The sequence below is a fragment of the Sinohyriopsis cumingii genome, chromosome 10, assembly GCF_028554795.1.
Source record: "Sinohyriopsis cumingii isolate HCF-2022 chromosome 10, ASM2855479v2, whole genome shotgun sequence".
Taxonomy (NCBI): Eukaryota; Metazoa; Mollusca; class Bivalvia; order Unionida; family Unionidae; genus Sinohyriopsis; species Sinohyriopsis cumingii.
Window position 1 is genome coordinate 76,650,867 of NC_142970.1, and position 13,698 is coordinate 76,664,564.

At 35.0% G+C, this 13,698-nt stretch overlaps 1 protein-coding gene across 2 annotated transcripts in view; it reads left to right on the top strand.

Annotated features, from left to right (window-relative positions):
* The window catches only part of LOC149790418 (kalirin-like), a 536,347-nt gene that overhangs the window by 197,166 nt on the left and 325,483 nt on the right, over positions 1-13,698 (top strand). For both annotated transcript variants that reach the window (XM_089972467.1, XM_089972468.1), the window contains exons 18-22: positions 1,616-1,731; positions 5,538-5,699; positions 6,424-6,606; positions 7,234-7,353; positions 11,963-12,154. In XM_089972467.1, coding sequence (XP_089828593.1) covers positions 1,616-1,731; positions 5,538-5,699; positions 6,424-6,606; positions 7,234-7,353; positions 11,963-12,154 — 773 coding nt within the window. The remainder of the gene's footprint in view (positions 1-1,615; positions 1,732-5,537; positions 5,700-6,423; positions 6,607-7,233; positions 7,354-11,962; positions 12,155-13,698) is intronic.

The window sequence follows — 13,698 nt, forward strand, 5'->3', positions numbered from 1 at the left end:
ATTATGATACACCTGTGCCTTGCATTGTTATGTATCATTATATACCTGTGCCACATATACTTACATTACTGTGATACATGTACACCTGTTCGACATATTGCAACATTATACTTCACATTTGCCACATATTGATACATATGATATACCTGTGCCACATTTTGTTACATATCATGATACAGTTGTGCCACATTGTCACATATCTTGATATACCTGTCATATATTGTCTCATATCTTGATGCATCAGTGCTACTAGTCCTGCAATGTTAGGCATAGCACATGTGCTATGTCTTACTACCCAAATAACCGCCTTGTATAGCCTGTTCTGATGTCAGTTGACATCGGAATGAGTAGTCAGTTTCAGGAAATATCTCACACACTTGGCTGCTTATATCGACACTCTTCCACTAATTTATGTGTAATTAATATACTTACTGAGCTGTCTTTATCCTGGCGGAATGAAAATATGACACTAGCAAATGGACGCATTTTCATGTTCCATTGACATACATTTGAATTTTTGCAATGCGACAGTAGTTGAGGTATGCCAAAATATGTTTAAGTAGGTTCATGTGGGGGATTTGTTTCTTGAACAAACGAAATGCTGCTTACAGTTCCAATAGGCATAATATAGTTTTATTCATTTAGTTAAAGAATAATATTTCAACTTAACCCAATTTTGGCATTCTCAGCTCTCATCCTTTCTAGCCAACTGAAATGTGGACCAATGAAACTTGAAAACAGGTTCATTTCTTTTGTGAGAATTTGAATTTATTAGAGAAAAGACATCAGGGTAAGTAAAGTCTGGCAAAAACATTATAACTTTACTTTGTAGACAAGCATCATTATTGGTTGCTAGTTGTGTGTGATATTCCTGAGAATTTTACTTTCGTTACACTGTTAGTTGACATCAAAACACGCTACACAGTGCAGTTAGTTAGGCAATAAGACCCATCACCCCCAGAACAAAAATATCGGGTGATGTGTCTTACGTTGTTGGACTACAGTGCTACATATCATGATACACCTGTCACATATTGTTACATATCATTGTACATATATGAAGTAAAGATGAAAGAGGTAAATGACTAATATTATTCATAGCCATTGAAGATTAAAAGTGAATTTTGTACATAAATATCATTTCTTATTGAATTTATACTTTTTTTGTATCAGTATGTGCATCAAAACAGCAAAATTATTGATGCATCTTGGAATTATTTCTGTTTGGTGATATAACAGAGCTCGCTCCTTAAATGAGGTAAAATCTATAAATTTAATGTAGAGTAGGGAACCGTATTACCTGGCTTGATATAGGGGGTAATTGTTTAAGGGAAGTGATCATATTGGGAGGTTGCATTGTATTTCCAATTCATTGTCTGTTAATGTGTCTGTTTATGTGTTATGTTTTGAAAAGGTTACTATTTATGTTTAAAGCTGGGCAGTGGCACACAAGAAAACCTCAGATACTTAAGATAATTTCAGTTCATTGTATGGTAAATGTGTCTGTCCTGTTTGTTGAACAACCTTGTCATGGGCTGTTCTTAGGAGAGTAGTGGGAGTTGTGTGAAATAAACATTACAGGATATCGTCTGTTCATATGTCTGTATGTTTTCAGGTGTGTTGAACCAGCTGAATGAGAGCCGCTCTCAGCTGGAAGAGCTATGGGCGACACGGAAGATGAAGCTTGACCTTTGTCTCCAGCTGCGTCTTTTCGAGAGGGATGCAATGGAGGTGCATGAAAATTTTAGTTGGCTGTACATAGCAGATTTAATTCAATATTTTTACATGTATTAATATCATGATATTATGTGTTAATAGGAATGTTGTATTATGATTTAACAGCCAGAAGTGATATTCATGTCATAAAAATCATGTACTCTTATGATGTAACACCAAGAATTGTTAATCATGTCACAATGTTCTAACACCAGGAAGAGTTAATCATATCATATAAGTCATGTTGTATAGTGATATGACACCTCTAAGTGTTAATATGTTAAATTACATCACACTGTAATGTAATACCCAGAAGTGTTAATTGTGTAAGAAATTCATATCACACTAATATAACACCAGCAGTGGTAATTATGTCATACTGTAATATAACAATCATAAGTGCTAATATATCATATAAATCATGTCATACTGTGATATAATACCCAGAAGGCAGAGCTTCTGTTACACTGGCACATGCCAGTTTTTTACCAAGAAAAATTGCCTTTGTATTGAAAAAAGATGACTGGTGATATCCATGTACCGTCAAACTGTAAAAAATGTTTTAAGTCTTAAATGTTAACTGTATCAACATCAAGGGCTATAAGAAGCTGACTTATTCTTGTCATACACTTGTAGTCCTATATCCCTGCCATCTTTGATAAGTGATTATTGTCAACTACACAGCACTAGAAGAAGAGAGTCAGCTTTTCTGTGATGGTTTGCAAGGGTGTGATATTTGATTCAAGATAAAAAAATATTAAAGTACCCCTCTTTCTGTTTCATTGACATTACTCCAAGATTTCACTTTCTGCATCATTTCATTTTCATTGAAGTTTCTGTAATCATGGCACAACGATCAATAATGTTTTATTTTGTTTTTAAAATTACTGATGATAAATCTATGCCAGTTCCAAGTACAAGTGCTGTAGATGAAAGCAAACATAATGTTCCAGTTTCAAAGGATTACCCATCAAATGCTTTTTCACCTTCTATGGCACATATTTCAAATTCAGGAACAGAGAAATCAAGAACTACCGCAAAGAAATTAAGAAGCAAGGAGTATGAAAATGGAAATTGCCCTTCCCAAAGTTACCATAAAAGAAATTGATAAGCTATTATTGCATAGTCCCTAAGTAGGTATAGTAATTGACGAAATGTTGAATATTTCCATAGGCAAAAATCGATTGTCTATCTATGTGAGACTCAAAATGGAAAACCTAAAATTGTGTTTATTGGAAACTTAACAGTACTTGATGGAAAAGCTGAAACAATTGCAAAGTTCAGGAGGCATTGGCAGACAGACAGGTTCCACTGGAAAAAGTTATTTGCCTCTTTTGATGCAGCAAGTGTCATCACTGAGAGACATACAGGCGTAGGGGTACATTTGTATGAAGACAATCTTTTTTCTTCTTACACATTCATTGTGTGACCATTCTGGTGGCCTAGTGGTTAGAGCGTCCGCCTCAAAAATGGGAGGTTGTGGGTTTGAACCCCAGCTGAGTCATACCAAAGACTTACAAAAATGTTACTTACAGCTAGGCACTTGGCATTAAGAGGTTAGTGTTAGGACTGGTCGGCCTGGTGTCAGGATAATATGAATGGGTGGGACATCATGATACATGTCTGTGGCATGATGCCCCAGTACTAGAAGACATCACTGTAAACTGTCACACTGGAGACATCGTAGCGATATGACTGAAAAATTGTTAAAGCTACGTTAAAAATCCTAATCACACACACACACACACACATTCATTGTGCTCGTAATTGTATAGACTTGCATCTCAAGATACATCTAAAGCTGTAAAAAAAAATGCTTATTAGAACACAGCCAAATAAGTCTACAAGTTCTATCATTATTCGGCAACAAGAAACCAGCACACTGCATATTTTGAGCGATGAAGGTTTTGTATGTCAAGAGCTTTTGAATCTCTGAAATAAACATGGCCAGCAGTTGTTCTTGTACTTCCATGCATCAGTGTCAACACTAAATCAGTTGCATTAGAAAACCATCACTGATAGTCTCTAAGTTGTGAAATAAATGCTTGGATATCCAGATATTTCTTTGTTATGAAGTTGATTTTTTTGGTATACCATTGCCATTGGTACTTTTATTTACTTTTGTTCAAAACAAATTAATAATCACATGTTTGTTTGCAGGGAAACTGGCTCAGTTTAGATTTTGCCTGTTTTTATTTAGATGACTAATTCTTGCTATCTAGCCAGTGTTGAAGTTGAAGAAATTTTCTTGCACCAAGCCACTAAAACTAAACATTTTATGCATGCATGGAAACACTTTATTTTTAAGTGAACTCTGAAGGAAAATTATTGCTTGTGTGTGGATTAATTGTCTGACAGTGACGATATTATAATTTGATTACACTACAATTTGTTCCACACAGCATGGCAAATTTTATCTTATCTTTTCCTAATTCATTTTAAATACTTCATATTAAATGAATTAGTTACTTTTAGCTGCATTTAAAGATGCTGATAATTTACTGAGATACAGATTGGGTAAAATTTGTGATGTTGTGTGGAACAAACTATAGTGTTATGGTGTTGACTTGTGATGCTGTCTTTTATGTACACAGCTCATGTAAAGGTCAGAAACCCTTTTATTTCATTTTCTTACTCTTAAGTATTGTTTACAATGTAATTTTGATAAACTATGCATTAATGAAACTGGTTGATTAGCATTTGTAACAGTAAAATTTGGTCTTGTAATGACTTTTTCCGTCCGTGTCAATACAATGTACCGACAGTAGCACAACCCAAGCAGAAACGCTGGAAGTGTTAATGTATAATCACATCACACTGTAATATAACACCCAGAAGTGTTGATCTTCTCATAAAAATCATTCTACACTGTTATACAAGCCCCAGAAAAGTTCATAGGCAAAATTGGTGTTTTGTAAAATATTGATGATTGCATCAGTTTGGTGTTTTATGGCACAACAACAATTTAAAGACTATTGTGCCAAGGCCAGTAAGGTACCTTGCACCTTGCCTAAAGATGAATAGAATTTATATTTCATGTTTTTCAGATATATACAGTATAACCTGTCTTGAAAGACCACCTTTTTGGCCAAAAAAAGTATGGTCTTTCAAGGTAGGTGGTCTATCATGACAGGTAGCAAAGCTGTATAGTCAATAAATTTGTGCATTGAGAGAGTGGTCTCTCAGGACAGGTGATGTCACATAACAGTGGTCTTTCAAGACAGGTTTTACTGTAATTTATTAAATCATTGATTGATACAGTATGTCACTTGCTGCAGACTATGATAGATCAGTGGTTAGCATGTTGAACTTGTGGCTAAAAGGGTGTGGGTTAGAATCCTACCATCTGATCAGCATAGGTCAATTACTGTATATTATGGTTGATATGATAAACCTGTTTTTTTAAAAATTTTATATCACCACCTCACTTGGGTTAAATTTACTTCTGAGGCAAAATGTTAGATACTTTTTTTGTAATTGAAAACTTTTTATTACAACTTATGTTGAAAGCCTGCCAGTAGCTTCTTGTGGGTAGGTGGTTTTTCCTAGGGATTTCCAGGGATCTTCCTCCACCAATTATACTGGCTGCCATGTATAGCCTATCTTGTGCTGAAAAATTGCGTTAAACCCTACAACAACAAGAACAACAACAACAACATGTTATGTTAATCAGGATGTTATTTTAGTCAAATTTGATGAAATTTGTGAAATTGTAGAACGATTCAAGAGGACATTTTTAAATACTTTTAAAATTTTAAAAAATGTTTTCACCAATCCCTTTTGTAGACGTTTTCTTAATGCATTTGTGCATTTTGTTGCAGGTTTCATCGCAGCTGGAACTGTGGGCCGAAGAGCTTCAACATCAGGAGCTGGTTACCGATGGCAACAAGGCTGAGCAGATGCTTGTCATGCACAATGAGAGTGTGTTACACATGCAGAACTGTACTTATGAGGTTCTTCAGCGAGGACAGGAATTGGCACAGGTGACATGAGATATCAATTGTTACTTACTATTCTCTTGGCTACATAGGTTTTGGTTTTGTTTGGTGCGTAACGGTGAAGCAAAACAAGTAGGTTATTTAGTGTTGAGGCAGTTGGACTTAAGTGCCTTGCCCAAGGACACACCATGGTAGCTGACCCAGGCTGGTCCAGTGATAGGATTTGAACTCCGATCCTTTCAGTCTTGAGTCCAGCATGCTAACCAATGAGCCACTGCGGTTCCAGGATACATAGGTTGGGGCGTGCAGGTATCATTTAGGGATATTAACAGCATCAGCATTGAAAACATTTTGCATAGAGGTAAAAAAGTTTTTGAAGCAGTAGATGGTAAAGGTATATACATTACTTTAAACATAAATATGGTAGTACAGTTATTGAGTTTGCCATTGTATCGATTTAGTCTTTTTGTTGGCTGGAGTTATCTTTCTTGTTAGACTGTCCATAGCATGTAATAATAGACAGATAAAGAATAGAAGAAAGGAAATGTAATTTTCTTGTTATAACTAATTTTCTCAAATGTTGTACATTTTACAAACATTTATCCAAGATCGAAAACTGGGTCAATCTCTTGGTTGCAGTGTGTTCTGTTAACTTAGATATAATCTCACCTAAATAATTTCTACAGTTTCCTATTTTGCATAGGGTTAGAGTCTTGTGTTTGATCCTGTAAAAATCTCACATGAGAAAATGTTTTTCTTCTCTTCTCAGCTGTTTGAGAACACAGGAGTTCATCTGATGGCCGATTCCCATTATGATGCTCCAACCAGAATTCAAGAGCTTTTGGAATATCTACATGAAAGAGAAGTCGATCTGGAAACATTGGCTGAATCCAAGAGAATACGTCTTGAGCAGTGTGTTCAGCTTCGTAACTTTGAAATAGAGGCTCGACAGGTTTGAGAAGTTCATAATGGTTTTTTTCATATATACTTGACTTTGAATTAGGTGCTTGATAGTCTGTTGTATACAGTACCATAATCAGAAGGATTGGACGTTATGGATGAGAACACAACAATGTAAACTGGTTTGAAAAAGAGGCAAAAAATAAAAAATATTAAACCTGTTCTGACCACAACTGTATCTGATTGCTGATTTTAGAGTGAAGAAGAGTTATTTCTCTTTAAAATGATTTTTGAAAAAAGAAGCTTGGCAGTCTGCTGAATGGATATCTCTTGGCAAGCACAACTTTATTTTTAAAAGTATAGCTGCATATTAACCTATTTTTCGTTGCGAGAAGAAAAGTTATACCACAGACAAAACATCTATTTCTGCTTCTAGATTTTTATTTGCATCTTGTGATAAAATTGGTATTTATCAGCTTATCAATTTTATCTTTACATTCCTTGCATAGGTTTATTTTTTTGTCAATTTTTTTTATATATTTGTAAGTAAAATTGACAAATTCAGTAAATTTCAATGAATCTGTTTTGCCAGGAGCTCAAATGAGAAATAGCAAATATAATAAAAACTTATTTCAGGATTCAGTCAAGGAATGGCATTAATTTTTGTCACTATATTCAGGTGATATCCTGGATTCGAAATGGTGAATCCATGCTGACAGCCAGCTTTATGTGTCCCAATTCATTGATGGAGGCTGAACAACTCAAGAAGGAGCAGGATCAATTCATGCTGGCTATTGAGGTTTGTACTTGTCATTTGCTAGAGTGCTTTTACTTTGTAATGTTATGTGTGATCTAGAATTATCCAATAGGTACTTGCACTGTAAGAGTTATCATCAAGTAGATACTTGTACTATGAGAGATATCATTCAGTAGGTACTTGCGCTGTAAGAGTTGTCATGTAGATATTTGTACTGTGAAAGATATCATTCAATAGGTACTTGTGCTGTAAGAGTTGTCATGTAGATACTTGTACTGTGAAAGATATCATTCAATAGGTACTTGTGCTGTAAGAGTTGTCATGTAAATACTTGTACTGTGAAAGATATCATTCAGAAGGTACTTGCGCTGTAAGAGTTGTCATGTAGACACTTGTACTGTGAAAGATATCATTCAGTAGGTACTTGTGCTGTAAGAGTTGTCATGTAGACACTTGTACTGTGAAAGATATCATTCAATAGGTACTTGCGCTGTAAGAGTTGTCATGTAGATACTTGTACTGTGAAAGATATCATTCAGTAGGTACTTGCACTGTAAGAGTTGTCATGTAGATACTTGTACTGTGAAAGATATCATTCAGTAGGTACTTGCGCTGTAAGAGTTGTCATGTAGATACTTGTACTGTGAAAGATATCATTCAGTAGGTACTTGTGCTGTAAGAGTTGTCATGTAGATACTTGTACTGTGAAAGATATCATTCAATAGGTACTTGCGCTGTAAGAGTTGTCATGTAGATACTTGTACTGTGAAAGATATCATTCAGTAGGTACTTGCGCTGTAAGAGTTATCATGTAGATACTTGTACTGTGAAAGATATCATTTAATAGGTACTTGCGCTGTAAGAGTTGTCATGTAGATACTTGTACTGTGAAAGATATCATTCAGTAGGTACATGCGCTGTAAGAGTTATCATGTAGATACTTGTACTGTGAAAGATATCATTCAGTAGGTACTTGCGCTGTAAGAGTTATCATCAAGTAGATGCTTGTACTGTGAGAGATATCCAATAGGTACATGTACCATAAGAGTTCTTATCCAAAAGGCACTTGTACTGTAAGAGCTATCATCCAATAGGTACGTGTGCCATACAAATTATTATCAGATAGGTACTTGTACTGTATGTGTTATCATCTAATAGGTACTTGTACCATAAGAGTTATTATCAGATAGGTACTTGTACCATAAAAGTTATGATCAAGATTGTACTTGTACCATAAGAGTTATAGGTCCTTTTACCATAAGAGTTACCATGCAATAGGTACTTGTACTGTAAGATTTACTGTCAACTGTACATTAATAGTAACTCATATGGTTCAAATCTGTCAATGTGTGGACACAAAATTGCACAAATTTAATGAAATGAAAAATCGATAATCTTTAATCTTTTTCTTTTTTTCATTTTGTCACAAAACAACAATTAAAAACTGTATATATGATTTGTTTTCAGGGGTCAAAATGTCTTTTTCCAAAATAATTTGCTCATACCTTGTAAATGTTATGATTGTTTTAATAATATTTTTATCTGTATACTAACATTTTTGGACAACATTGTAGTCATCCAATGATAAGACATGAGATGGACTAATGTGGTTTTTGTAAAGTTGAGAAATGGCTTCCTGATTATTGCAAGTGACCTTGACAGGTTAGAGTGAGACTGTCGAAAACTGGGAGAACCACACATCACTGCTCATTAGTTTGTATATCATTTCTTTAAGCTATATTGCTTACATATAGAACAAATATGAATTAGAAACATTAGGAGTTTTCACACAGTTTAAACAAACAAAACATTGAAAACAAATCCTTCATCAGAAAAATTTTGTTTAACATCTCCATGATAACCAAAAACAAAACAGACGCTTATTGTATGTTTTAAATATTTTAAATCTAGTGGAATTTAATTTTAAACAGTTTGATGAATGTAATTAGTGTCATTTTTTTACCCTCTAATTTTTTATACATTGTCTTTAAATACAAATCATAATTAATGGTATTGTATTTCATCATAGATAGAAGTGGTATTTTTCATCAAATCCTTTTCATTGAGACTGAGAAGACTGGCCAAAAATATAAAATATCATCAAATTTTTTAATGATTAAGAATAGGGGACTAAAATCTTTTTAAAATAAAGTTTTGTTATTTTCTGTCTAACTGTACTGATCATTGAGATTATGGGATGGTCTGTTGTTCATTAATCGGATAGCAGAAGTTTGTCAGCACTACTCCTTCTAAACTAATGAGAAGATTTCTTTCCAGTTTTGCACACACTTGCATCACATGGTTTAGTTGGCCCAAAATGACACTGATACTGCTAAGAAATCAAATATGGCCACCAGATTGGCCATCTTGAAAATCTTATTGCTACTCCTCCTACATGAAGGGTCATTTCAACTCGGGGGTTTTCACTGAAATTTGTGCTGATCTGACATTCATTATGTCAGGTGACGTCCAGTTATGGTGGTCGAAGTGGCAATCTTGAAAATCTTATTGCTTCTATTTCTGATTGGATGGTTATATCCATCATGTGGTTTTCACTGAAAGATTAATTGAGATATCTACTTGGTGCCAAATGAAAATTTTGCTGATGTTGTCCAGTAAAGCCAAAACGAGAGACATCTTGAAAATCTTGTTATCACTACTTCTCTTGAATGGATGGTCATATCAGTGAGGGATTTAGCCAAAAGACTTATCATGATGTCTTGTTGGTATTAAATGAAGATAGTGCTGATGTGATGTCCAAAATGTTTGCCACAGTAATATCTTATTATTGTTATTCCTCCTGAATGGATGGTCATATCACTATCCTGAATGAAATTGGTGTCTATCTTAAATTGGTGTCAATCTTAAATCCAATATGGCCATGACATAAGATATCTTAAAAATCTTGACATTACTCTTCCTGAATAGAAGGTCATATCAACATGGGATGTTCACTGAAAGACTTATGATACACCACCTGAGAACAAATTTTGACCCTGATTTTTAAGGATTTTATACCCTTTACCAGTATATCTTTATTTTGTATCTCTTTTGATGAATTTTAACATCTTTACCTTTTATCATCTTCTTGTTGGACTATAGAGATTGTTTATTTGCAAAAAACTTTTTATGTAAAATTATTTTTCAATTTTTTATTTTAAATATCTTTAACATACTTTAAATCAGCACTTCATGGCCTGGATTGTTCGGACATGCTGTTAACCCCAATACATATGCACCTTTTTTCCCTCTAGTTCAGGGGTCTCAAACATGGAGCCCATCCAAGCTATATCATGTGGCCCGAAAAATGATTGGAGTCACAAGGTGTCATGAGAGATAACAAAGGTGATGTGGCTCTTGGGTTATCGAAAATGCCCTCATGCGGCCGCCATGATGGTTTGAGTTTGAGACCCCTGCTCTAGTTCCATGTTCCTTCAGTTTCAATGATAAAAGTCCTTTCCAAAATAACATCTAACATTTCATTAATGTGTTTGACACATGTAAGCAAATGAATGTTGATTCTTACATAATGTAATAAAATAAGGTTCTTACATAATGTAATAAAATAAGGTTACATTAGGTTTGACAGAATTATTGTTCACTGATACTGCAAAATCAGCTCATTTGGATTACAGATCTTAAAATATTTAGTTTATAATTAGTGTAATGTAAGTATATTGCTTGCCACATATACTCAATTATAAGTCAAGTCGAACTAGTAACTGCACAGACCCAGATCTACTGTCACTTAAAGAACCTGCAGATCTGGGTATATGCAGTTATGAGTAATCAGTAGAATAAACAACATGGACCCTAATCTTCCAGTCCAGGTATGTGATGGTGGGTCAGGGTCTGTGCTGTTTGCAATTGGAATTGACTTTGAGCAGGGGGCCTCTGAGTGGCCAAGTGGTCAAAAGTGCTCTCCATTATGGATCACTACTGTCTCACCTCTATCTACGTGGGTTTGAGTCTTGGATTCGGCTGATGTGGGTATGTGAGAAAGCTTTCCAGTAGCTTCTCATGGGTCGGTGGTTCTTTCCGGGGTTTCCCGGGTTCTTCCTCCACCATTAATACTGGCTGCCATGCATAGTCTATCGTGTGCTGTAAAATGGTGTTAAACCCTACAACAACAATAACTTTGAGCAGGTAATATTATTTCATTTCACATGGAAATGTCTCTTGGACGGAATGGGTCAAGTAAAACTGACGATGGCAATGATTTACATTTTACTTAAGCCTTTATCTTGAGCAATTAATGGATTATTTTACCAAAACCTTGGCTATTATTTCAAAGTGTACAAGGGCAAATTTGTGCATGGGAAAAAATTGTAGTTTATTGCATCATTTGGGTTATGATTATGGCAAAATTCTCCTTTTATTATTTTCATCAGTAATACCTAATAATCATTTGTCCAGTCTGAAAAGCTCTTGTAGCTTTCACTTGCCCAGACCTAAGTGAAATTTGCTTTGGACAATTGGGCAACCATTAATGTCCAGCTGTGCATGCTCTAGCCATTGTCTTGTATGCTAGAATTAAGATTATTATTTTTGCGCAGAAAACTGATTACAGTGTGATCCAGGTGACCCAGAAAGCAGAGGTCATGATTGGCTGTCTTGTATGCTAGAATTAAGATTTTTTTTTCTTCCACAGAAAACTCATTACAGTGTGATACAGGTGACCCAGAAAGCAGAGGTCATGATCCAAGGTCAGCATTTCAATGCTGACCTGGTACGTGCCATTGTGGAAAATGTCAGGTTGGCTTGGCAACAGCTGAGGTACCATGCAGAGGAGCGCCACAAGCTAGTGATGGCATCCATGACATGGTACAAAACAGCAGAACAGGTAAGATCTTGCATTTAAGAGGATGGGGGGCGGGGTGGAGGCCAGTTTTGTACACAACAAAACATGGGTTAAATTTTCTGCTGAATTTAGTGTCACAATTGTTTTCATAGACAGATGTTTAGATATGGTGTGAAATGTTTTAAAACATTTCTGCAAATTGGATCATGAGGTTTTGCCTGCATATAGCATTCTGTAAAACCTTTTATTTCTTCATCTAAACGTAATGCCAGCCATAAGTTTATGTTTTGAGTTGATGAGGACATAATGTTGAATTCATAGCAAATAAACATAGCTGTCAGCAAAATGGTTCTGACACATTTTTCTTTTCTTTTGGGGATTTGGGGGTAGGTTTTAATGGCACTTTTGACACATTTTTGTGTGTGGCTATTTCATAATAAAGAAACGTGAGCTAAGTGCCTTTCCCAAGAACACATCAAGTCACTCAACCCAGGCGGACCTGGGCAGATATCAAACTTGTGAGCCTTGGATTACTAGTTCATCGCTGTACCAGCTTGGCTGCTGTGGCTTCTTTGATGCATGCATATCAACCAGGCAGGATAATATGAAATCTGGTTTTGTGTCAAAATTCATGGTTGCAAATACAGATTAAACTATTGGAACTGGTTGGTAGACACTATCATGAAATTATCCTCATTGTAATATATTGACACAAATGATGACATATTGACACAAATGATGACATATTGACACAAATGATGACATATTGAAACAAATGATGACATATTGATACAAATGACATTTCTGACAGTTTCTATACCATTCAAATAGGTATAATGTGTTTTAGTTAAGGATTTATAGGAAGTACAGCTAGCTGGGTACAATTGTGAGATTCTTCCCCATAGTGACACAGAGAATTACATTTCTGACAGTTTCTGTACTGTTATAATAGGGATATGTTATTGTATTTAAGGATTTGAGAATGTTTTTGGTATTCTTGCTGGAAACTAGGAAACTTTATGATGCTTTAACAGCAAAATTTGAATTCGAAAAGTAAAAGAATCATTCTGTTCCAGATGCGAATGTAAAGCAGTATCTAAGTGGTTGGATTTTAAAATTTCTGATTTAATCTATGATATAGCATTGGAAACTTTGAAGCCATTACATCCTATTATTGTTAGCTTATTGTCTCCCCTGTATTAGCAGATTGTCTCACCTGTATTAGCAGATACACTCACCTGTCTTTGTTGAGTGTGGGATATAGGTATAATTTCACCAATGATGATGGGACCATCATAAATAATAAGGTTTCATTAAACATTCTGCAAAACTTGTCAAATAATGTACCATTGTATCTGACTTGTAATATTGTATCAAGTCTCACTTGTTCAGTTCTATCAAGTTGTTTCCAACATTGTATCAGGTCTGGCTTGATCAGTTTGCTAACAAATAGATACAATGACGGTATGTCAAAATACAGTTTTCAGGCAAAACACTGCATTCTTGTAAACCCATTTTTTCCAAAACACTGCATTCTGGTAAACCCATTTATTTCCAAAGGGTATCTGCTTATATGACCCTAAAAT